Source organism: Rhincodon typus, chromosome 36 (assembly GCF_021869965.1).
Source record: "Rhincodon typus isolate 14 chromosome 36, sRhiTyp1.1, whole genome shotgun sequence".
In the NCBI taxonomy this organism is placed as follows: Eukaryota; Metazoa; Chordata; class Chondrichthyes; order Orectolobiformes; family Rhincodontidae; genus Rhincodon; species Rhincodon typus.
In genome coordinates, this window is record NC_063367.1 from 4,066,119 (window position 1) to 4,092,970 (window position 26,852).

The window sequence follows — 26,852 nt, forward strand, 5'->3', positions numbered from 1 at the left end:
GACCCTTCATCTGATGAAGGGTCTAGGCCCGAAACGTCAGCCTCTCTGCTCCTATGATGCTGCTTGGCCTGCTGTGTTCATCCAGCCCTGCACCTTGTTGTCAGAGATACTGCCATCCTGGGAGCTGACTTTGAGGAGGTTGTATTAGAGTCAAGGAGCCTTCGTGAGTAAATAAAGGGTGACTTGGCGACTTGGCGACTTGGCGACGTGAAGTTATTTCAGTGATGTTCCATGTTTCAGTTGCCTTTGTCCTTCCAGGTAGTATAAGTTGTGGATTTGGAAGGTGCTGCTGAAGGAGCCTTGTTGTGTTGCTGCAATGCATTTTGAATAGAAGCACACACTGCATCAGTGGTGGAGGAAGTGGATGTGGTGTCAACCTGTCAATGTTAACCAGGAGAATTGTGATAGTGGGGGATTCACTATCGTAATACCACTGAAAGTCAAGGGGTGTTAGTTAGATTCAATCTTGTTGAAGATGGTCATTATCTTGCACCTATGAGGTGAAAATGTTACTTGCCACTTATCAGCCCAAAACTGGATATTGTCCAGATCTTGTTGAATTTAGATGTGGACTGCTTCAATATCTGAAGAGTCCTAAATGATATTGAAGTTTGTGTCATTATTAGTGAACATCTACACTCTTGACCTTAGAAAATGGAGGGGAAGTCATTGATGAAACAGCTGAAGATGGTTGGGCAGAGGAAACTACCCTGAGGAACTCCTGAACTGATGTCCTGGAGTTGACATTCCTGACCTCCAACAACTACAAGCATCTTCCTTTATGTTTGATATGAGTCCAATTAGTGGAGAGTTTTACCCCAATTCCCATTTACTCCAGCTTTACCAGGATTCCTTATAGAATCAGAGAATTAGACAGTACAGAAGAGGCTCTTTGGCCTATCAGTTCTGTACTACCAAAAATATGCTGCTACTACTATATATACTAAACATATTAGTCCCACTTCCCCACACAAGGGTCATAGCCTAAATGTTTGCTGATCCAAGTACTTTTTAAAGCTTATGATATTTCCTGCCTTAACTACCCTCCCAGGCAGTGCATTCCAGACCTCCTCCACACTTTGGGTGAAAAGGATTTTCCTCAAATCCTTTCTTAAACATCCTGTCTTTCACTTTTAAAATTATGGTTTAATTTTCCCCTGATTCTTGACTTTTTAACTAAGGGGAATAGCTGCCTTTTATCGACGCTGTCCATGCTCCTCAATCTTATACATTGCTTTCAGGTCTCCTCTCAACCTTTACTCCTCCAAAGAAAACAACCCAATCTCATCTAACCACTCTTCATTGAAATGGTCCATCCCAGGCAACAGCCTGGTGAATGTCCTCTGCACCTGCTCCATGCAATCATATTCTTCATCTTGTGAGGTGACCAGAACTGTACACGGTTCTTCAGGTGTGGCCTAACCAAAGTCTTTACAGCGCCAACATGACCTCCCTGCTTTTATAATCTATGTCACAACTGATCAAGGCAAGCATCCCTTACGCCTTCATAACTGCCCTATTAACCTGTCTTGCCACCGTCAGGGATCTGTGGACAAGCACCCCAAGATCCCACTGTTCCTCTGAGCTTCTTAGTGTCTTGTCATTCATTGAGTACTCGCTTGTTCTGTTCCTTCCAAAGCGCATCACATCACATTTATTAGGGTTAAATTCTATCGGCCACTGATCTGCCCATCTGACCAATCTGCTTATATCCTCCTGTGGCCTAACACCTTCCTCCTCACTGTCAACCACTTGGTCAATCTTTATGGCTTCCAAAAATTTACTTATCATCCCTCTCACATTCTCAACTACATTATTTATGAATATCACAAACAATAAGGGACCCAGTGCTGATCCCTGTGTTGCACCACTGCACACTGTCTTCAGTCACACAAACAGCCTTCTGCCACCACCCTCTGTCTCCAGTCACAAAGCCAATTTTGGATCTATCTTGCCAGGTTACCCAGGATCCAATGAGTTTTTAGTTGTCTTTATCAGTTTCCCATGTAGGACCTTGTCAAAAGTTTTGCTGAAATCCATATTGTTTACATCAACTGACCTACCCTCATCTAAATTGGGTCAATTCCTTAAAAATTCAACCAGATTTGTTAGCATGCCAAAGCCATGCTGATGATCTCTGATCAAACTTTGCCTCTCTAAATGGAGATTAATTTTCTCCAATACTTTCCCCACAATAGATGCTAGATTTACTGGTCAATAGTTCCCTGGTTTATCTCTACCACCCTTCTTGTAAAATGGAACCAAAGTAGTTGCCCTCCTGCCCTCTGGCACCTCTCCTGTGGCTAAAGACAATTTAAATATTTGGATCTAGGCCCCTGTAATTTCCTTCCTCATCTCCAAAAGCATCCTGGAAAACAACTCATCCAGACCTGGGTATTTGTCCACTTTTAAATCTGCCAAAGTCTCATTTTCTGTATCAATCTGTTTAAGAGCCTCACTGTCCATCTTCTCAAATCCTGTTCTTGCATCCTTTTCTCGAGTAAAGTCAAATGAGAAATATACATTTGACATTCTACCAATGTCCTCCAGCTTGACAAACAGAGTGTCCCCTTGGTCCCTAATAGGCCTTACTCTTTCTCTGGTTATTCTCTTCCACTGGATGTACTTGTAGGGTGTCTTGGGATTCTCCCCAGTCTCACCTACAAATGTTTATTCACGTCCCCTCCTTGTTTTCTTAAATGTTTTCTTGAGCTCCCCCATGCACTTCCTGTACTCCTCTAGGACCTCTGTTGTTTTGCTCTCTTTGTACTAGTTATCCTTTTTTTTTTCTTTATTCACTCACGGGATGAGGGCGCTGCTGGCCAGACAACATTTATTAACCATTCCTGATTGTCCAAAGGCCAGTTAAGAGTCAACCACATTGCTGTGGGTCTGGAGTCACATGTAGGCCAGACCAGGTAAGGATGGCAGTTTCCTTCCCTAAAGAACGTTAGTGAACCAGATGGGTTTTTCCCAGCAATCTTTTCTATCCAGTTTTGAATGTTCCTAGACATCCAAGCCTCTGGGCTTGTTGCTTCTACATTTCACTCTAAAGGGAACATTTTGGACCTATACTCTCCCTGGTACCTTTTGAATACCTCCCACTATTCTGGTACAGATTTATCCTTAAACTATTCCCAGTTTATTTTGGCCAGATCCTGCTTTACTTTACATAAAATATGCTTTGTCCCAATCAAAAACCCTTTCTTACAGACCATCCTTCTCCTTTTCCAAAGCAAACTTAGAATGTACAGTGTCCCTATCACTAAAATGCTCCCCCACTGACACCTCAGAAACCTGTCTGGTTTCATTCTGCAGAATTAGTTCCAACCCTGCACTGTCCCTTATAGGACCATCTACATGTTAACGTAAAAAGCTGTCCTGTATACATTTCAAGAAATCTAAACCCTTTTTACTATGATAAGCCTTATTAATATTGGAGTAATTGAAACCCCCCAAATATAATTACACTGTTATTGTCTTTACACACCTTAGTGCTCCAGTTTTCTCCCAGAGTCCAAAGATGTGCAGGGTAGGTGGATTGGCCATGCTAAGTTGCCCATACTATCCAGGGATGTGCAGGGTAGGTGGGTTAGCCATGTGAAATACGGGATTATAGGGATAGAGTAGGTCTACTTAGGATGCTCTTCAGAGGTTGTCTCAATGGGCCGAATGGCGTGCTTTACCTACATGCACTTGGCCCACATCCCTCCAAACCTTTCATATTCATGAATTTATCCAATGTTTTTTTAAATGTTATAACTGTACCTGCATCAACCACTTAGTCTGGAAGTTCATTCCATGCACGAACCACTTTATAAAAAGGTTTCTCCTCATGTCTTTTTAAAACCTTTCTCCTCTCCCCTTAAAAATATGCCCCCTAGTTTTGAACTCCCCCACCCTAGGGAAAAGGCCTTTGTCATTCACCTTACTATACCCCTCACAATTTTACAAACCTCAATAAGGTCACCCCTCAACCTCCCATACTCCAGTGAAAAATGTCCCAGTATATTTTTATATTGCAAACCCTCCATTCCCAGCAACATCCTGGTAAATCATTTCTGAACCCTCTCCAGTTTAATAATATCCTTCCTATAACAGGGCAAACAGAATTGCACACAGTACTTCAGAAGAGGCCTCACCAACGTCCTGTACAACCTCAACATGACGCACAACTCCTAAGCTCAAAGGTCTGAGCAATTAAGGCAAGTGTACGAAATGACTTCTAAACCACCCTATCTACTTGTGACACAAATTTCAAAGAATTATGTACCAGCACCCCTAGGTCTCTCTGTTCTACAACACTGCCCAGAGCCCTATCATTAATTGTATAAGTCATGTCCTTGTTTATACAGCAAAATACAATACCTATCATTTATTCAAATTAAACTCTATCTGCCATTCCTCAGCCCAACTGAACAAGATCTATTTGTAATCTTAGATAATCTTCTTCACTATCTGCTATGCCACAAATTTTGGTGTAATCTGCAAACTTACTACTCATGCCTCCTATATTCTCATCCAAACCATTAATATAAATAACAAACAAAAATGAACCTAGTACCAATCCCTGTGGAACACCGCTGGTCACAGTCCTCCACTCCAAAAAACTGATGGGGCAGTAATTTACCAGGTTGGATTTGCCCTGTTTTGTGTGTAGGACATACCTGGCAATTTTGCACATTGTCAGGTAGATGTCAGTGTTGTAGCTATACTGGAACAGCATGGCTAGGACATGCGGTAAGTTCTGCAGCACAAGTTACTGTTGTCAGGCCCTTTGCAGTATTCAGTGCCTTCAGCCATTTCTTGACATCTCGTGAAGTGACTTGAATTGGCTAAATAGTGGCATCTGTGATGCTGTGGAACTCTGCAAGAGGCTGAGATGGATCATCCATTCAACACTTCTGGCTAAAGATAGTTGTGAATGTTTTGGCCTTATCTTTTGCATTGATACTGTGGGCTGCCCCTATTGTTGAAGATAGATATTGTGAAGCATTTCCTACATTGGATTCTTTAATTATCCACTACAATTCATGATTCCTTTGTGCTGGGTGTAAACTTAACCATGGAACTTTTTCTCCTCGCTTCCCATTGACTTCAGTTTTTCTAGGGATCCTGTCCTCACGCCCAGTGAGTTGAGCTCTTTTGTCCACTTATGGACCAAGGTTGTCAAGTGTTCAGGAACCAAGTTGTCTTGGTGGAAATCAAACGGAACATCAGCGAGTAGGTTATTGTTGAAACAAGCACTACTTGACAACTCAGAGAACACAGTGTAGAGCTGGAGGAACACAGCAGGCCAGGCAGAATCAGAGGAGCTTGACAATTCATTCTTTTGCTTAACTCATGGTGAAAATGGGATAATAAGTGACCAGATTGGACTCACCTTGGTTTTTATGGACAGGATTTTGTGCCAAACATGATGCCAAACTAAACTAATACCTTCCAGCTGCCCTTGGTTCATATCCCTCCATTCCTTGCATATTCATGTGCTTACCTAAAAGTCCCTTAAATGCCCCTATTGTATCTGCCTCCACCATCACCGCTGGCAGGGTGCTCCAGACTCCTTCCACTCTCTGTGTGAAAACAAAACTTGCCCCTCACATCTCGTTTGAACTTTTCCCGCTCCCAGAGCACAATTAGGTGACTTAACACATTGTTGGTATGGCTCCCTTTCCCCGGATAGCAGAGGGAACTGGGTCACTGAATTTCTTCAAGATCTTTGATGGACAGAAGGAAGCAAGAGTTATTACAGAAGGTGGATTTAAGGGCACATCAGCATCCTGCTCCTCTGATGCTGCTTGGCTTGCTGTGTTCATCCAGCTCTACACCTTGTTATCTCAGATTCTCCAGCATCTGCAGTTCCTACTATCTCTGAAACAGCATCTTGTATGATTTTTTTCCCCCCCCTGAACAGCTTGGTTGGGGCAGCATAAATCAGACGGGTTTTGTTTGAAGGCAATGGATACCAGGGAGATTTGGGCACTATATGGATCCAAATCTATTCATAGATTGAAGATATTGAGACAGAATAGAATTACTATGGGAGAGGGAGGGTCTGGGATTTGAACCCGGGTCGCGCTGTCACCAGACCAGTGACATGACCATTGTGCCACAGTTGGCGGACAGGGCGGGCCTATGGAGGATGAACCTGTGAGTAGAGCTCAGTCATTGTTTGGCTGAGGGAAGGAAGGAAGGAAGGATGGGGGAGGAGAGTTCGCCGAGAAGCCGGGGATAGCAGCTGCAGGCGGTTGCAGTGAGCGGAGCGCAGCCGGGCCCGGGCGGGGAAGGGAGTGAGGATGGCGGCGGAGCTGACGGCCGAGGAGGAGCAGGTCAGGAAACAACTTAGACCGGATAATATAATGCGCTTTGTTTTTAAGGTGGGGAACCGTGGGGGGAGAGACGATACTGATTCTACCCCCCAATCCCCCCCCAATATCTGTGTCGGTGGTGAATCGGGCGGCTGTTTCCACACCCCCACCCCCACCTTTTCCCAGGGTAGGCCACCGTTGCCACGGCAGCCGCGGCCTATCGGGGCACCGGACTCGGGTACCGACACTAGGGCGAAGGGGAGATTCCTCTTCCCCCACTCCCCACTCCTTTCCAGGCAGCTTCCAGATGCGGCGTTCACCCTGATTTAATGACAATTCTTTCACTCCCATTCTTCAAACTTTCTTTTTAAATCGTCTTTCTCTTCCCCTGTAGGCAGTTCTCTTTTCTGAAGGTCAGATTTGTTTTAATTCTTATGTTCTCCCCCCACCCTTATTTTTCTGAATGCAAGTTGAGGGGGAAAAATCCATTAAACCACAGATTTCTTTTAAAAAAAAAACAAAATCGCCACAAAATCTCAAGGCTTATTGTACAGTCAAGTTTATTCTGTTATCATGGGTGTCCTTACGAAAAAGCTGCCATTTACTTTCAGCAAGCTTTTGTTCTGAGGCGGTGTCAAGTGAGCAGTTTCTCACCGGTTGGATGGGTTAGTCACATCCCAAAGATAAATGGATCTTAATTTCAAGAGATCCCTCCAGGTTGAGGAGCAGAAGTTTTGTACTTGAGAAAGGAAAACAGTACATTTGGAGAAATGCCATTTCTTTGTAGTAAACATCATTTCCGAGCACAGTGTAAGTGGTAGACCATGGAGGTTTAGTAGTGAACTGACATTGATAAAGTTGAAAGAGCATTTTGTACAGAATGCATTTTGCACCCTTTTAAAATCAGTACAGCTTGAATATGTCATGAGGCATTTATTTTAAAATAATTGATATCTTGCCAACACCAGCTTGTTCAAAATAGGCACCGTGTAGTTACTGTGAAATATCTTAATATTTAATAATGGAGACCCACAAATTAACAAAGTTCTTTCTGTTTGCTCCCATTATCTTAGTGCTAGTCAATATGTAAGCATATGGCATCATGTGATACTAAACCACATACGAGTAAAAGTTCCAGCGCCATTGCTTGGTCTTTCTTGAAATGGTTTCTTGCAGTTGGCACGCTCTCCAAAATATTGTGGATCATTGATGAAGTGACAAGTGTGAAATGGTCACTGTTTTAGAAATTCACAACGACAGGGTTAAGATCAAATCAAAATCAAATCCCTTCCTCTGCCTAGCTGTGCTGGGAGGGTTGTGTGGATGAAGCGGGGGAGAGGTTCCAAACAATTATTTGGAGACTAATTCTGCAACTCTGGGTGACCATGATTTGCCATCTTGATCTGTGGGATGGGAAAGAAATACACTAGCTATACAGTCGTAGAGATGTACAACATGGAAACAGACCCTTTGGCTGAACTCTTCCATATTGACCTGATATCCTAAACTGATCTAGTCCCATTTGCAGGGATTTGGCCCATATCCCTCCAAATCCTTCCTATTCATATACCCATCCAGATGCCTTTTAAGTGTTGTAATTGTACCAGCCTCCACTACCCCTTCGTCTGGCAGTTCATTGCATACACGCATCGCCCTCTGCATGAAAACGTTGCCTCTAGGATATATGCCATCTTTCAAGGTACTTTTAAAAAGCATGTTATCTGTTCCATGGATGACCAGTTTTTCTATCTTGTGCTGTTAGAAATCATTGGAATCCATTGAATTCTGCTGGACTTTCAAATCCAAGACTGGAAATAATAAGGCAGTTCATATTGAGTGACAGGGGATTAATGGAAGTGTTAAAATTAGGATTGGTATATTATCAGCTGAGGATACAGCTGTGAGTACTGGTGAGAAGAATGCAACAAGCCCCTTTTACTCATGCTTGCTGAAACTGATTTGCATATGTTATGTATATTCAAGTTATTAATTGAAATATGCTGCACATTTCTAAAACTGTGTGAACTTAATAATGAGTTGCACGGTATTCTAAGATAAATATATGGAAGTCAGTTGGACATTGTTTGTGATTGTAATCACACTATAAAATGGGTGGGAGAATTGGTTACACCGCACTGTGTATTTAAATATTGTTGCCAGTATGCATTGCTACAGTGAGTTGCAGGACTTGCATTGAGGTGGACTTGATGATTTGGCAGAGTGTATGTTGACTTAGATTGGATCCTGGAAAATGTTAAAATTTTCATCCTTGTTTTTAAGTCCCACCACGGACTCAACTCTCGTTTCATCTCCACAATCGCATCCAGCGTGCTATGCTTCAACTTTGTGACCATCTAACTCCAGTGTCTCAATCATCTTGTTCCACTGTCGGTGGCTGTGCCTTCAACTGCCAAGGACCTAAGATCTGGTATTCCCTTCCTACACCTCTTTGGCTCCTTATATATTTTCTTTAAGACACTCCTTAAAATTTACCTTTTTCATCAAACTTTTGGGCATTTGTTGTAATGTTGTCTTAGATGGCCTGGTGTCAGATTTTGTTCCAGAAGGGCCCAATGAAGCACCTTGGAACATCTCGTGATTGATAGATGCCATGTATTCATAAATTGTTATTGTTGAAGGTGCTGTATAAATATAAGTTTTTTTTTTGTCTTGACTCCAAGGCTGCAACAAATGAGGAGTAGATGGAGTAAGGTCATGGCAGTTGGAAGACAGTACGGTATTAACGTTAGCAAATGTAGTTGACAAATCTTTCAGCTGGAGCCCCAGCCTGTCAATCCCTGATGAGTGTACTGATGTGCATCAGTAATAGATAAAACAGGATCAGGATTGAACCGAGTTGCCATAGGTCCTGTGGTTGAGTAGCCTGCCAGTGTTCACCCTCACAAACGCTGCCAACCAAATGTTTCTTTTGGGGCTAGACGGAGGCAATTCCCACCATATTCAGCAAATGTAATTGCCCTTTGCGCTATAAAAAACTTACAGGGGTCGAGGAAGGTGGTAAAGATGTAATGTTCATCCTGTCAGTTTATTTATTTGCCTCTAGATTGGAGATGTGATATTGCTGGAAAACTGTTGATCCAAAGTCTGGCAGAAAACTCCTGACTAAACCTCTAATTAATAGAAAGCTTGTGATGCTCAGTGACACAGAAAAATGCTGCTCATCAGTCTGCTGCATGAAAGAAACTTGACTGCTTCGAAGTACTGTCGTGCTACTGTCAGTCTCAAAAGAGTTGATTTATTCCTTCCTTTTTACTCTAGCTAAAGTTCCTGACTCAATGATTTTGCTAAGCTTCATTTTTACAATACTTTCAGTCAGAAAATTAATTCATTCTAAGCTAGAAGCTTTTGTGTATAGCTTCAGTGAAAATTGCTAATTATTTCATTTTTCTTTTAAAAATGTTAATTTCTTGTCCAGTAAGTAGTAATTTTATCCTGTGATCTTAGGAATTCGTTGTGAAATGTAACACTTGGTATTCCTTGTGAATCCAAAAGACAGAACTGCGGAATTAGGGCATTCTGCCCATTGAGTCTGCAACAGCATTAATGAGATCTTGGCTGATCTAATAATCCCAACTGCACTTTTCTGCCTTATCACCATAACCCTTGATTCCTTTACTGATTAAAATGTCTATAGCTGCCATGAATACACTTAACGACCCAGCCTCAACAGTCCACTGCAATAAAGAATGTCTCAGATTCACTGCTTTCTGGGGAAAAAGCTCCCCCTCATCTGTGATAGTAGGAACAGCCGATGCTGGAGTTTGAGATAATACAGTGTGGACCTGGAGGAACACAGCAGGCCAGGCAGCATCAGAGGAGCAGGAAAGCTGATGTTTCAGGTCTGGACCCTCCTTCAGAAATGGGGGAGGGGAAAGGGGCTCTGAAATAAATAGAGAGGCGGGGAGGGCGGTGATAGAAGATGGATAGTGGAGCAGATGGGTTGGAGAGAAGATGGACAGGTCAAGGAGGCGGGGATGAAGCTAGTAAAAGTGAGTGTAGGTCGGGAGTTGGGATGGGGGTTGGTCAGTGAGATGGGTGGAGCGGATAGGTGGGAGAAAAGATGGACAGATCAAGGAGGTGGGGATGACGGCGGGATCTGGTCTTGGGATGAGCCCCTGCTTGGTTCGTGACAAATGACAACACCTCCCAGTTGCAAACCACTTCAACTCCCCTCCCACTCCCTGTACGACATGTCCATCCTGGGCCTCCTCTTGTGTCACAACGATGCCACCCGAAAACTGGAGGAACAGCACCTCATATTCCACCTTGAACCCATTGAATGTTCTCAATGTGGACTTTACAAGCTTCAAAATCTCCCCACATCCGATCTCATCCCAAAACCAGCTCCCCCCTCATCCCCGCCTCCTTCACTAGTCCATCTTCTCTCCCACCTATCCGCCCCTCCCACCTCACTGACCAACCCCCATCCCCACTTCCTTCCTGCACTCACCTTTACTAGCTTCATCCCTGCCTCCTTGACCTGTCTGTCTTCTCTCCCACCTATTTCCTCCACTATCCACCTTCTATCACCGCTCCCTGCCTCTCTATTTATTTCAGAGCCCCCTTCCCCTCCCCCATTTCTGAAGAAGGGTCCAGACCTGAAATGTCAGCTTTCCTTCTCCTCTGATACTGCCTGGCCTGCTGTGTTCCTCCAGCTCCACACCTTGTTATCCCCCTCATCTGTATCTTACATGGGTGACCCTTTATGCTGAAATTTTGTCCTCAGGTTCTACATTTGCCCACATCTACCTTGATTAATTCATAAAGGTCTCCTCTAATACTACTAAACTCCAATGTGTACAGACCCAAGCTGCTCAGTTTTTCCTATGAGGAGATTATCCATACCCAGAATCAGCCTACTGAATCTTCCCTGGACTGTCTCCAATGCCAATATATCTTTCTTTAAATAATGGGACAAAACTGTTCACAGTATTCCAGGTGTGGCCTGACTGGTGCCTTGTCTAGTTTTAGCAAAGCCTCCCTACCTTTATACTCACTTCCTTTTGAAATAAAGTCTGATCTATTTGCGTTCCCTATTACCTGCTGAACTTCTTGTGACTTTTTGAGAATCACATATGAGGCCATTCATATCCTTCTGTACTGCAGCTTTCTGCAGTATTCCCCAATTAAATAATATTCATCTCTTCTATTCTTCCTGTCAAAGTGCATGACTTCACATTTTCCTGTGTTATGTCCCATCTGTCAAGTTCTTGCCCACACGTTTAACCTGTCTATATCTCCCTGTCGACTCCTTGTGTCATCTTCGCTAGTTGTCAGTACTTGCCTTCCCACCTACTTTTGTGTCATCCAAAAACTTGAATATAGTATTTCACTTCCATCATTAATATATATTGTAAATAATTGTAGCCCCAGCACTGATCCCTGTGGCACTCAACAAACTATCCTCCTGAATGTATCCCCTTTATCCCAACATTGTCTTCGTATCCATGCTAATATACTACCTCCAACAATATAGGCTGTTATTTTGGAGTTGTTGGTTGGTTCACCAAGTTGACTGGGTTTCATGCAAACATTTAGTCTCCCTTCTAGGTGACATCATCAGTGCTGTATAGCCTCTGTTGAAGCACTGTTTTTCTGTTCCGCTCTGAATTTATATGGTCTGGCCTGTCATGGTGGGCAGTCTTGTTTCCGGTTTTGTACTGTAGTGGTATGTAGATGGGGTCTATTTCGAGTGTTTCTCGCAGTTGCTGCATGGTACTTTGTATAATCACATTTGTCCTGTTCATTGTGGACATGGGGTCTTTCATCTTTGAGAGTAGCTGGCAAAGTGTGGTTGTTGGTTTGTGTGCTGTCCTTATTTCAAGAGGTTATAGGAGGCTTGTAGTCAGTTCTGATGTGTTTCTAACATAGGGCAAGTTGGCCAGTGTGTTGGGGCTGTTGTTTGTTAGCCAGGCATCGGCGGACGAACTGCTAGGGTATCCATTGTTTGCAAAGACTCTGTATAGGTGTTCCTCTTTGTTTATGTGCAGCTCCGGGGTGTTGCACTGAGTTATTGCTAGTTTAAACAGAGTCTTGACACAGCTTAGCTGGGACAAAGTTATAGTATTAGGACAAGCGAGACAAAGAAAAGCACTAGAAATCCTGGAGGCCTGGTTTTCAACCACCGATGCAATTAACAAACATGTTGAAATAGTCCCCATCTACATACCACTGTGGTACAAAACTGGAAACAAGACTGCCCACCATGACAGACCGGACCATATAAATTCAGAGTGGGATAGAACAACAGAGCTTCAACAGAGGCTACACAGCACTGACAATGTCACCTGGGAGGGAGACGAAATGTTTGCATGAAAACCAGTCAACTTGGCAAACCAACTAACAACTCCAACCGCAACCCGAGCTACAGACCTCCGTAAAAAACATTACAGCCTGTAATGATTTTTAAGTAGCTTTGTGTGTGGTACCTTTTCGAACACTTTTTTTGGAAATATAAATATATTACAACTACTAGGTCACCTTTTATCTATCTCGCTTGCTACTTTCTTAAAGAACGGTAATAAATTTGTCATGCATGATTTCTCCTCTATTAATCCATGCTGACTTTACTTGATTCTGTTATGTCTGTGTGGAGTTTGCACATTCTCCCTGTGTTTGTGTGGGTTTCTGGCAGGTGTTCGGTTTCTTCCCGTAGTCAAAAGATGTGCAGGTTAGGTGGGTTAACCATGGTAAATGCTGGGTTAGGGTGATAGGTCTGGGTGGGATGCTCTTCGGAGGGTTGGTACAGATTCGATGGGGCAGATTTTCTCTAGCTGCACTGTAGGAATTCTACAATTCTTCTATCTGAGTGTTGCTGGCATGTGTAGGTCAGACCGGAGGTCTTGCTAAACTGTACATGACTCTACTTGGACTTCATTTGGAATGCTGTGAACTATGTTGGTTCCCTTATGTAAAAACAAAAACGTACTGACGTCAGAGGCAGTCCAGAGAAGTTTCACTGGAGTGATACCAGATGTGGAGGGATTGTCTTGTGAGGAGAGGTTGTGAAAGTGGGCTTTACTAGTTGGAGTTTAGAATAAATAAGAGGTGACCTGATTGAAACATCCAAGATTCTTAGAGCACTTGATAGGGTAGATGTGGAGAGATTGCTTCCCTTTTTGTGAGAATCTAGGACCAGAGATCATAATCTCAGAGTGAGGGATTGCCCATTTAAGACAGAGACAAGAAGCAATTTTCTCTCTCAGGAGGTAGTGAATCGGTTGAAATCTTTGCCTCAGAGGGCTGTAATAGTTGGGTCATTAAGCTTATTCAAGATGGAGATAGACAGGTTTTTAATCAGCAAGGGTTATAAGGAAAAGGTAGGAACGTGAAATTGAGGATTATCAGATCAGCCATGATTTCACCAAATGTTGGAGCAGACTTGATGGGCTAATTAGCTGTCTTCTGCTCCTACATCTTACTGTAATAGCAGATTTACTTTGTCAAGGATATTATTGAATCAGATGGTTCTTTATGCCAGTTGCTGGTAGTTCTGTGATCACTATTACTGATACCAACTTTTAATTCCAGATTTATTACTTGAATTTCAATTCCACCAGCCACCAGGATAGGGTCAGAACCCATATCCCCAGAGCATAAACCTGCGTTTCTGGAATACTAGTCCAGTGATTTGAGATGTGTGCTCATGTTGGTGGCATTTTTATGCTTGTGGAATGACTGCTTTTGGATGTAGTCATGCAAGGGAACAGTAATGAAACAAAATTTGAATGTTACACTGCTGCAGGGGTGTCGAGCCAATGTGCCTATCCTGTAATTGTTTAGGGCTGTTTTAGGTAGACCATGGGAAAAGCTCTGAGACACAGTGTTGTAGTGCTGGACTAACAACTTGGAAGTCACTGCCATATTACATGAATAAATCTGCCTTAAAACCATTCCCTTTAACCAAATGTGAAATCACATCACTTAATATCTCTTCTTTTGGCTGGGCATAGATTTGTCTCTGTAATGTGGATTTGCCTTGGGATACTTTTCTAATTTAGAAATATCAATTATTTTTGGTTTCTTGTATCTAGCACCTGAAAAGAATGATCATGCTTAGATTTTACACTCACCTGCTAGCTCAACCAGCCCACAACTGTATAAATTTTTGGGGGCGAAGAGAGAGAGAATACTAGGAGGTTGTTGATTAGCCAATTAATTGCCTCCGTTGCTGTTTTACCCCCACCAGGGAAAATCTATGTCAAGTGGGTAGCTCAGCAGCTTTAGCTTTGAATGTTGCTGTTGGGCTGGAGAGATCAACCTCCTTTGTTTATCCCCTGTGCCTGTTGGAGGATTACACCCTACCTGAAGGTCACACGTTCCCCTTTACCCTCCCCTGCGATCTTCTAAACATGGACCATCATCCCTTTCACCTGACCTGACATCTTGACCTGGCTGCTGGAGAAAAAAAGGTGGATTTCATTCCATTTCCGTTGTCCATTATGGCTCAGTGGGGAGCCTGTTTGCCTCTGAATGTTGAGGATTCAAGTTCTGCTCCAGGGACTTCAGCCCAAAAACCTAGTCTGACACAGCAGTACAGTACCAAGGGAACACTGCTGTGTCAGAATTCCTGTCATTCAGATTAGAGGTTACTTTGAGGCCCTCTACCCCCTCAGGTGAATATTTTGAAGAATGTATGGGAGTTATCTCTGCCCCTTATCCAACATCACTCAAAGGAACGGATTAGTTGCTCATTATCGCAAGACTGTTTTGTGGGAGATCACTTTCTGGAAATTGGCTGCAATGTTTTCTACATTTCAGCAGTGAATGCACTTCAAAAGTGGCATCTCTTGAGGCTGTGAAAGGCACTTTGGAAATTCAAATCTATCTTTCTTTTAATGGAACATGTGAACAACGCATAAACTTTGTGCCTGTGTGAACATTTTATATTACACTGGATTTAAAGAGTTTGGATAGTTTCCTCAGTCATGCAGTTTTTGAAAAGTGGCTGCACTGCCAGATTATTGGTTTCATTCTTCGTGAGGTCAGCAAATCTGTGGCAATGTGTAGTGTAACAACATTGACTGAACTAATGTTTCACTGTCATTGTCTGACTGCTCAGATGCCTAAAACCCATTGACTGGCAGGCAGTTTCACAACTCCCAGAGTAGGACAGCTGCCTATGTGTTTTCATTACCACTGTATGAAAATAATTGAACACAAGTGTTCTTGTTTGTGTCCAATAACATGGGGAGTTGTCAGTTTCAGTCTGGGAGTATGTGAATGGAGATAAGACAGTTCTTAGTGGCAGAATAACTGGAGACTGAGATGAACTGGATTGCGGTTTCCTATTGACTAAATAGGAAAGACCATGACTTGCCAGTGTGTAATGGATTTAATTGCTGAAGCAACTAATAGGGCATGGTACAGATTTGGAGCCATGCTGCTCCTTTGCCGCTGAGAATATATTTCTGGGCTTAAGTTTTTTTTGCAAGGCAAATGGCTGCAGAATGAAATCTGGTTTTAATTGCTCCATAATTGGCAGCTGTGCCTTCAGTTGCTTCAACTGCGTGAAACAGAATATCCTCCTCAAACCTCTCGACTTTTTTCTCCTGCTTTCAGGTGCTACTTAAAACCTACTTCTGCGACCAAGCTTTTGGCCACTTGTCCTTAAATCTTATCTGACTCAGTATCACATTGAGCCTGGGGACACTTGCTTGTATTAAAAGGTGTGTATATATAAAAGCAAGTTGTGTCATAAGCTAGTTGCAGCTTTTGGTTCCAGCTTGACCTTGACCATCAGTGCACAATGCAGTGCTGTCTGCTCTGATTCATATTAATTTAGGAGCAATTTCTGTTATATCTCCTTAAATTGATTTGTGGATTTTTTTTTCTTGTTCAACAGTCTTCAGTTGCACATAAGGAGTTTTCATTCATATAGCACCTTCAGACACCTGAAAACATGTTACAACCAACAAAGTACTTTTGAAGTATTGTTGGAGTTGTATTGTAGGAAATGTGGCAACTGGTTTGTACAGAGTAAGCCACACAACAGCAATGTGATAATGACCAAGTAATGTATTTTTAATGTGATGTTTGAGAAGTATAGGACAATTCACTGGTGGCCAAACTATAACTGTTACTAAAAATGAACCAGTGAGATTAAGTTTTGATTGTTGGTTTCCATCATTTGTAATCCACATGTGTTTTAAAACAAATTACCTTCTTTCTAATCTGATCAAAATGATTATTTGTGGAACTGGTTTGCTTGCAATAAATCTGAGGTAATGTTTTGTCTTTTGAGGCGAATATTGGGGTGTGTAAGAAAGTAAAAAGGGCAGATTTTTTGTGAGAATTTGGAAAGTTTCTAAGAAACTGTTACAGAGACAAGAAGGAGCCTTTTTTTTTGGTTAGACTTGGAATAAATTTTAAAAAAAAATCCACTGCAGACACACAGATATTATTCAAAGAAACAAATTTATGTAAACAAATGAATTAACTTACTATGGAGGGCAGCTCTTTATTGTCCAACTGCTTCATATATGGCTTTTTATAACGTAGGCAAAGGTTGATCTATACCAGGGCACAAAATCATTTTTCTTTTTTGATAACTCCCTTTTGGCCTAGGCAAAAGGCCTCACAAGCTGGCCATTGGTGGCCCTGCTTCACCTCACTCAGACCTTAGCTCCTGGGGAAAGGTCCTCTTCCAGTGACTCGTTCAATGCTGGCACTGACCGGCTTGACACCTTGTCATTCCGAGTGAGCCAATCAGCAATAAACCCAGGAGGGAACCTCCTGCGATTGGACAAGCAGCTCCTCACCATTTCTGTCCATCCCATTTATGGGGATGACTTTTCTCCCATTGGTTGCAATTCTGAGTTTACAGGTGACTTGGGGGTGAATCTGCCTGCTGTTCCCATGTTTTGATTGTTGATCTACAATTTTAGTTCAATGTTTTATCATACGTCTGTACACAGTTTATTTGAACAAAATGTTTTTCATAAAATATGCAATGCCGTTGGTTTAAAGCATTCTGGCAAACTTATCTGCTCTCCCTCTGCAGGCTGGGATGTAGTGCTAACCCTGCATTGGGAGGGGGGGGTCATGTTCTGTACTTTTCTGTTTGTTTTGGGTTTCTGGGGGAGTATTTTGTAATGGCAACATCCTCTTCTCCTTCCTGCCAGATAGTTAAAGCCTATGTTGGCCAGAGTTCCTGTCCCATGTCCCAGTTCCTGGAAGTGCCATAGGTTTGAAGCCAGGAGGAAACATGATTGCTTTGTTGCTCAGCTTCTCCATTTGGATAGCATGCCAGTACTGTGTGACAGCAGTGGCTATGTAGGTGACAGCAGCTGCACATATGGAACCCCCTCCTGCCAAATGCCACCATCATCCTGAGGAGCAGACACTGATCACTTCTTGACATTTTGGGTGAAAATTAATGCATATCTTGTGTCATATAAAACTGATGACATTAATCACTGGCATTATTTAGAACTGACTGTATTGTCAGTTGTGTCTCAGTGGGGAACATATGTGTTTGAGGTACAAGGTTGTGCCTTTAAGCCTCACTTAGGCTCTGCTTCGAAGAAGAGTAAACAGGGTGTCTATGGTGTCCTGACCATTATTTATCCTTCATTTAACATCAGAAAAGCAGACTGACCAATGATTTTCACTTTATGGGAGTTACCTGCATGTTGGCCTACATCATAACGTGGCTACACTTTACAAAAGCACTTTGCCTCTAAAACCCTTCAGGACATTCAGGTCATGAAAGATGACATATAAACGTAAGTCTTTCTTTGAACATTAGTGACCAGGCTGTTTTGACATTTCAGTGCTGAACATGTTCTTGTGTTCGCATGGTACAGTTGCTGCAGTTCTTCACATTGCTAAATGTTGTAAGTGCAGGGTGAATTCACTTCTGTCTACTCTTGTTCTACTGACCTGACTTCATATTAGCAGCACATTTATGCCGTACGCTAATTTGGCTAACTTTTTAACAATATCTGACTGTATATCCAGCGCATCCATCAATGTTTAAGAGATGGAGGTCCCTTTTTTTAATCCTACAAATTCAGGTTCAATCAAGCAAAAAAAAAAAAATATTTTCAAATAAAAATTGAAAACACACTTCAATGAGTCAAAGATGTGTAGAAAATGACAAAAACTCACGCACTTGAAACACTGGAATTTGACTTCATGCAAGTAAGTGTTTGAGTTAATCATGCTAACCTGATGAGTTTGGTTTGAAGCTTTAGAAGCCGGACAACGCGGTTACATTTGATATAGATTAGTGTTTTACAGGTAAAATGTGCACAGACATTGAAAAAATGCAGATGTCTGTAATGAACTGTTTGTTTTTTTTAATGAATAAAATGTGCTGAGTTTGGTAGATGGGAACATACGTTGAAGACCCAGCCATGATACATTGTGGCACTTAGAGTTCTCGGACTGTACAATAGATTGCTAAGTCATAGATCGGTGTGTGTGGTCCTTTTACAGATCCTTATCTTGCTATTTTGTGGGTAATTTTGAGCAGGTGCTTCCTGCTTAGAAAATATTATCCCCCAGGTAATTGGGGGATGGTGTTATACTTTTCTGAGTCAGTTTCAAGATGTTGAAGGTTTCATCGTTGACTATCTGCCCTCTTGGGGCCAGGAATTGTGGGTGGATTGAAGATGAAAGAAGCCTTTGAGGATGGGTTGAGTAGGGCCTGTAGTCTTTGGAATTTAGATGAATGAAAAGTGACCTTATCGAAACGCAGAAAATTCTTCGTGTGCTTAATAGGGTAGATGCAGAAAGGTTATTTTCCCCTTGTGGCACAGGTGAGGGTAAGAGGGCATAATCTCAAAATAGTGTCTCCCAAGTGTGGTACAGATGAGGAATTTTTCTGAGAGGTGTGAATCTGTCAAATTCTGTGAGGCTGTGTCTTTAGGTATACTCAAGGCTGAGATACACAGATTTTTAATGAGTAAGGGAATCAAGGCTTATGGGGAAAAGGCAGGAAAGTGGAGTTGAGAATTATCAAATCAGCCATGATCTCATTGAATGGCTGGAACAAGCCTGATTGTGCTGAATGGCCTACTTCTGCCCCTATGTCTTGTGGTCTAACATCTTTCCTCTTTCTCCAATCCCTTCTCTCTCAAAATGAGACTGAAGTGATAATATACTGAATATCTGAATAGCATATTAATTTATATTTGTAGAATAATTATAACTCAGAAGGAGACCACAGTGTCTGCTGACTCCCTTCCTGCTGAGATAAGGAAAACACTAACCTCATTGAAGAAACATCTTACTGTGGCTTAATCTTGCTCCCAGGCTGTAAGAGGTATTCACCCAGTCAAACCTAACCCCTTACACTATAGTCTCAGCAGGGGGACTAAACAATGACAGCCTTTACAATGGCAGTGACCGGGGCTTGCCTCAAGCTACCTTAGTGCAATGGCATTTTCTGAAGAAGGATCCAAACCAAAACGTCAGCTTTGTTGCTCCTCTGATGTTGCCTGACCTGCTGTGTTCCTCCAGCTCCACACAGTGTCATCTCTGACTCCAGCATCTCCAGGTAGCGGGTTTATGTTGTGTACTGTTGTAAAAACAACACGTTTAGTCCCTCAAGCTAGTCCTACAAGTTAATTACGTCATGGTTGGTTTGTATCTTAATTCCATTTATCTGCCTTGCTTCCATATGCCCTAATATCTTAGCTCAAAAAGTCTCAGTTGACTGCTACTCTTCACTCCTCCCACTTAACCTCACAACTTTTTCAGGAAGAGTCTCCTGGATTTGCTTTGTGTGAAGAACTGTTTCCTGACATCATCATGTTATAAGACAATACCTTAAAATTTATTTAAAAAACACCTTAAAATTAAAGTTGGAAATTGCACCATTAGGTTTCAGGCTTTCCTTCAGGCCATATTTGATGATAACAGATGACATCTCTACAAATGTAAATAAACCATCAGCTCGGACTGGAATCTGCAAATCTTGCCATAAGAAAACATGGAAACACTCACTGGATTGTGGGATGCTATCTCAGCCAGCTTCTTGCCTTCCTCTTCCAATTTTGACTGAAGCCAGAAAAATCTGAATTTGGTCTGTCTTTTCAAAAAACATACAAGTAATTAAAAATGATTTACTGAATAAACCACTTACAAATTCATTCAAGGAATTAAACAGTTTGCGTAATTGTAGCATCTGGTGGTGCCCTCAATCTATTATTAAGGACTTTAAAATGTATTACATTTTGAAGCACATTCCTTTATATTGTTGGTGAAACAGCGCCCAATTTATACAAGTCAAGGTTCCCAAACAACAAGGCAAAAAATAATTAGATGACCTTCTGGTTATTTTGAGAAGCAGATGTTACTCAGGAAACTCAGTTGTCCTCCATTCTCAGGGCATTTTGTGCTACTTGAGCAGACAAGTGGAGCTTCAAATTCAAGTTAATGGTCCCTCCAGCTCCTTTAGTACTGTACCATGAATCTGCATTTGGTGCTCCGGTCTAGTCATGGCCTTTTGATTCAAACGAGGCTTTCTATCAACTGAGCCAAGCGACGTTTAACAAACAGATTCATGCACAATTGAAAATGGGCTTGATTTTGTTCTTTTTTTTTAAATGCTTGTCCACTTAAGACTTGCATTGTATGGAGCTTGCTATGTAGATGAAACATGGAGTCATGCAGTGCAGATAAGGCCATCGGCCCATCGAGTCTGCACTGACAATGACTATCCCTAAAGGTTCGCTAATGCCAGCTTCCTGCACGTGTCCCATATCCTTGAATGTTATGATATTTGAAGTACTCATCCAAATATTCTTTAAAGGTTATAAGGTTTCTACCTCCCCTACCCCTTCCCAGGCAGTGCATTTCAGATTCTTGCCATCTGCTGAGTGATAAAACTTTCTCCCAAATCCCCTCTGAATCTCCCGCCCCTCCCCCTAAAACTATGCCCTCTTGTGATTGAACCGTCAACCAAGGGGAATAACTGCTCTCTATTCACTCTGTCTGTATCCCTCATAATCTTTTTACCTGAATCATGTCCACCCTCAGTCTTGTCTCCTACAGTCTTGTCTTGCCTCGCAGTCATGCAAAGAGTGATATTTAATAGCTTCCAGTTTTGCACGGTGGCAATTGGATGTGATGCTATGCTATTGCTGTTGCTGAAAGATACTTGTTTGTTTTAAAGGAGATGTGCAAGGCAAGTTTTTTTACACAGGGTTGTAGGAGCCTGGATCACACTGCCATGAGAAGTAGATATGGTGGCAAAGTTTGAAGTATTTAGACACACTTGAACAGGCACAGAAGAGAGGGATATAGACCATGTGCAGGAACATGGGATTAATTTGGAATAGCATCATGGCCAACACCAATATGGTGTGCCAAAGTGCCGATTCCTGTAATGTACTGTTCTACATTCTATTTTATATGGATTTACAGTGTGCAAATCAATCTTTTAATCATTGAGATGCTGTAAAACTATGACTTCAGTAGAAGTGTTGCAAAACAAATTGACCCAAGGGCTATGGAACAGTTGAGGTTCTTGATTGATTTATTGCCATGTGTACTGAAGTAGAGTGAAAAACTTCGTTTACGGGTAGTACAGGCAGATCATATTAATCAAAGATGTGCAGATCAAAAAGTCTTAGACAGAGGCATGCAGGTTACATTGCACAGGATGTGCGCTAGGTGTGATCAATGTTATCAAGACCAGCATTATTCGAGGCTAGAGATTCCATTCATCAGTCTGATAATAGCCAGGAAGAAGCTGTTTCTGAACTTGCAGGTGCATATGTTCAGGCTTCTGTATCTTCTGACTGACGCAAGAAACTGTAGGAGATCATTACCGGCGTGTGATGGATCTTTAATGATGTTGGCAGCCTTTCCACTGCAGCGAGCAGTGTAAATGGAGTCCATGGATGGAAGGTTGGCTTCCGTGATGGTCTGGGCTGTGCATATCACCTTCTGTAGTTTCTTACGGTCCTGGGCAGAGCAGTTGCCATACCAGGCTGTTATATACCCGGAATGCTTTCAATGACGCATCTGTAGGAGTTGGTGAGGGATGTTATGGACGTGCCAAATTTCATGAGTCACCTGAGGAAGAAGAGGCGTTGTTGTGCCTTCTTGACTGTTGCATCTACGTGGGAAGTCGAAGAGAGGGTGTCGGTTGTCAGTTATCGTCACTTTGGTTCTTTGCTAATCATTATTAGAAATTTGTGCTATTGGTCAGTCACTTCTTTTGTTGCAGAAGCTATAGTTTTAGCTATTGGTAGCTTTCTGCCTTAGGCTAGTATGGTTATTGCAAGCATGGAATGGTTGGTTCCCTGATGATTTTATGAGTAATGGCCCCCCCACATCTTTGGAATACCCCCCTGCACCCCAGCCTCTATGTTGCCCCCTCTGCCATCAGAAACCCCTGGCAAACCCAAAAAAGGTACCTTCTGCAACCCTGGCCTGCTCTGCTCACTTCAGTGTCTTCTCTGCTATCACTCAAACATGGGGGAGATCCAGTCTAATTGGACAGGTAACTTCTTACCAATTCTATTTTGTTTTTAGGGGTGAATTTGCCTGGCATCATGTTTATCATGGATGCTGTATTGACGTACACAGACTAGAAGGTAACAGCCTAATTATGGTTTCTGATGAGCCAGTTGATCTTAGCTGGAGTAGCATTGTTCTTCTTCAGATCACTTACCTCCTGGTGAGAAGGTGTGTGAAGAGCTATTTGGCTGAAGTTTCTCACTGTGAGGACCAACAAAATTTCTGTTCTTTCCAACAATAAATAATTTGATGAATTGCTAAAACTGTAATTTTCGGGTTTGGACAGATTATAAAGAATCAGCCAGGGTTTTTGGGTGTTATCTGTGCGTCCCTGTATTGGCCACGAACACGATCAGTACATGAGTATCATACTTCAAGGTCAAGTAGAGCCTTGATATTCCTTGTCTTTACCACTAAAAGACAGTGGATGTTTTCTTCACATTCCAGTTCTTTCAGTTTGTTGTAAATTGGCTGTTTGTGACTAGGCCTGTGGGTGCTGCATCTATCAATTACTGTTCTGGGAAGCCCAGGCTACAGTGTGGTTAGGTTTGCAGAGAACATTCAAGATCATGTGGCCAGGAAATTAGTGTTGCAACTATGTTTTTTCCAGAATTCTGGGCAGAAAGTATTTTGAGGTTCATTTTTACACATCATAAGGGATGTGAAGAAGAGTGTTGCCTTTTTTAAAAATATCTTACTATTTCCCAATTGATTTTACACGAACAGTTTTGTGAAATGAATCATATTATACGACTGTGGAAGAAAACCTGATGTTCAGCATTTTGCAGTAGAGGCTATTGCTGCTCCCTGCAGTCATTGGTGTTCGGCTTATGGTTTTCCCACTTTTAAAATTTTGACCTTGAGAAAAAATGTTATTAAACTGGAAAGGATACAGAAGATTTACAAGTATGTTACCAGGACTGGAGAGTTTGAATTATATGGATAGGCTAGGATTGTTTTTCCTTAGAGGGTAGAAGGCTGAGGGGTGACCTTAGGGGTTTATAAAGTCATGACGGGCATAGATAAGATGAATGGCCTTTTCCCTCGGTTTTGGGGAGTCCATAACTAGAGGGCATAGGTTTAAGGTGAGAGGGAAAATGCTTAAAATGGACTTAAGGGGCAACATTTTCATGTCGTGGGTAGTGTGCTTATGGAATGAACTGCCAGGGGAAGTGATGGAGACTGGTAGAATTATAACATTTAAAGGCACTTGGATGGGTATATGAATAGGAAGGGTTTAGTGGGATATGGGCCAGATGCAGGCAGATGGCACCAGGTCACTTTGGGATGTGCGGACGAGTTGGATTGAAAGATCTGTTTCTGTGCTGTTCGACTCCATGCATCACAAACCAGCTATCCAGCTAACTGATCAGAGACTGCTGGCAATGAAAAAGACCTAACTGTGCCCCTCTGATCTCAACAATGGAGTTTGCACAGAACCTGAGAACATTCATCAGAAGCTGGCTGCCATTCTGACCCTCCGTTGTGGGCTGGTAATGCAGCGCAAGCAGAAAGTGTGCTCATAGTGCATGTTAGTTCCTCAGGTGTTGCCACATCAGGAAAACCAACTTGCATTGAATCTGCTCTTCATTTGGGCTGCAACAATTGGAAACCATGTCAGAGTAAAGAACAAGCATTGAATTCTGTGAAGCTGTAAATGAGCCATCTTGTGATAGAATCCCTACAGTGTGGAAACAGGCCATTTGGCCCCTTTGAATCACACCAACCCTCTGAAGGGCAGCTCTCCCAGGCCCACCCCACTACCCTATCTCTGTAACTCTGCACTTCCCATGGCTAATCCACCTAACCTACACATTCCTGGACACTTTGGGCAATTTAGCATTGCCAGTCCACCTAATTGCACATCTTTCAACTGTCGGAGGAAACTGGAACACCCGGAGGAAACCCACACAGATGCAGGGACAATGTGCAAACTCCACACGGTTGCCCGAGGATGGAATTGAACCCAGATCCCTGGTGCTATGAGGCTTCAGTGCTAACCACTGAGCCACCAAGCCACCCTGATGATTGCCCCTTGTGCTCCAGGTTTTTTTGGTCATGTTTCAGGTTTACTTCGGTTGATGGTGATTTTCAGGTTCTGTGTACTTCGAATAGTTTTTGTTTTAAGCTTTCTTTTGCGCCGAATGAATAATTAATTTGAGTGAGATGCCATAAGTGACACCAGTTGCCACCAGATAATTTCAAAGCAAATGAATGAAGAACTCTTTGAGAAATGGGGAGTGTTTGTGAATTTCAAATTGCTGTTTTGAGTGGAGGGACCTAGATTGGATAACATTGTTGATCAAAGCAGAGTCCTGTCATTCAACAATGGAAACCTCCCTGCTGCTGCTCAGCTGCTTTGTTTGGATAAAAGAGAAGTTTCAGTTTTCTGTTGATAGTTCAAAACTCTGGAGCCAAGCATTCGAGAATGATGAGCAGCTACATTTTGTTCCTCTACAGATCATCACCTTCTTAGTTTTAAAAAAAACACGCCTGTTTAGTTATGAACAGAAATTACATCACTCCCACTGATTATTGGGGAGAGTTCTCTGATGTATTGTATGAGGATGTTATCGCTTTTGATTTTGAAAGTGCAGTATGTCTGCAGTTATGAGTAAAATATTTCACATGTTCTGCTTGTGGGGGCACGTGAATCATACTTGTGGTTCTTTATGGGTTTTAGGCTGGAAATAACAACTTAAAATCAACAAGGCACTGTCCCTCCCCTGAGGCACGCAACCAGTTCATACTGTATTGCTGCTGTTCTTGGACCCAAATGATATTAAAGAAGCAAATGTTGTACTCCTCACAGAATGTATAAGTTTTGATCAGTGTTGAGAGTTCAGACTGAACTACTAATCCTAAACACCACCACCAAAATGGCCAGAAGAAAGCTAAAACAATCAGAGACCCTGTGACCCTGAGATCTGTGATTTCCTTGTCTGTTTCTGATCAATATCCAAGACTTTGTTGTTTATGAATTAAGTGTCTGGAAGTTGGAGTGGGCACGGGTGGGGGAAGGGGGGCGGGGCGGGGGGGCGGAGAGAGAATGTGGTGGATGGAAAGGAATTATGCTGCTCCTACTTTGTTTCTTTCCTTCACCCCAGCTACTGTCAAAGTACTGTAAAAGACAAACTGATCTTAATTGTGAAGGTTGCGAGCATGAGAGAGGGAAGATAGGAAGGAAGAAGAGGGCTCTCGGGCTCACTAATTTGCAGCAATCTATTATGAGACCAGGTGCAACAATACCATGAACCTCCAAGGGCTCTTGTGGTGAAGAGTAATCTCTCTACCTTTGAGCCAGGAGGCCGAGATTCAAGTCCCAACTGCTCCAATAACATCTCTGAACAGATCGATTTTAAAATATCTTGCATAGGTCTCCACTATCAGAGGTTCAAGGAATATCATGCAATTATATTCTTCGAATGTAGGGAATGATACACTTTCACAGTCTATACATAATTGGATAAATAATTTTAGAGACTGTGGGATAAGGAAATCGATACTGAACATAAATGTGCTTTAAAAATCTCACATTTTTAGTCCTCTGCACGTGGTTTGTGAAATGAGCCATTTGTCCCCTTGTTCAAGAAGTGGAGTAGAGACAACCCTGGTAATTATAGACCAGTGAGCTTTACTTCGGTTGTGGGTAAAGTGTTGGAAAGGATTATAAGAGATAGGATTCATAATCATCTGGAAAGGAATAATTTGATTAGGGATAGTCAACACGGTTTTGTGAAGGGTAGGTCGTGCCTCACAAACCTCATTGAGTTCTTTGAGAAGGTGACCAAACAGGTGGATGAGGGTAAAGCGGTTGATGTGGTGCATATGGATTTCAGTAAAGCGTTTGATAAGGTTCCCCATGGCAGGCTATTGCAGAAAATACGGAGGCATGGGATTGAGGGTGATTTAGTGGTTTGGATCAGAAATTGGCTAGCTGTAAGAAGACAGAGGGTGGTGGTTGATGGGAAATGTTCATCCTGGAGTTCAGTTACTAGTGGTGTACCTCAAGGATCTGTTTTGGGGCCACTGCTGTTTGTCATTTTT

The 26,852-nt window shown here is 42.3% G+C and overlaps 1 protein-coding gene across 1 annotated transcript in view; it reads left to right on the forward strand.

The window, feature by feature from the left end:
• Nucleotides 1–6,158: 6,158 nt before the first annotated feature.
• ptpn9a (protein tyrosine phosphatase non-receptor type 9a) overlaps nucleotides 6,159–26,852 on the forward strand; it is a 178,906-nt gene continuing 158,212 nt past the window's right edge. Inside the window, exon 1 of the mRNA XM_048617271.1 lies at nucleotides 6,159–6,329. Coding sequence (XP_048473228.1) covers nucleotides 6,297–6,329 — 33 coding nt within the window. The 5' untranslated portion in view covers nucleotides 6,159–6,296. The remainder of the gene's footprint in view (nucleotides 6,330–26,852) is intronic.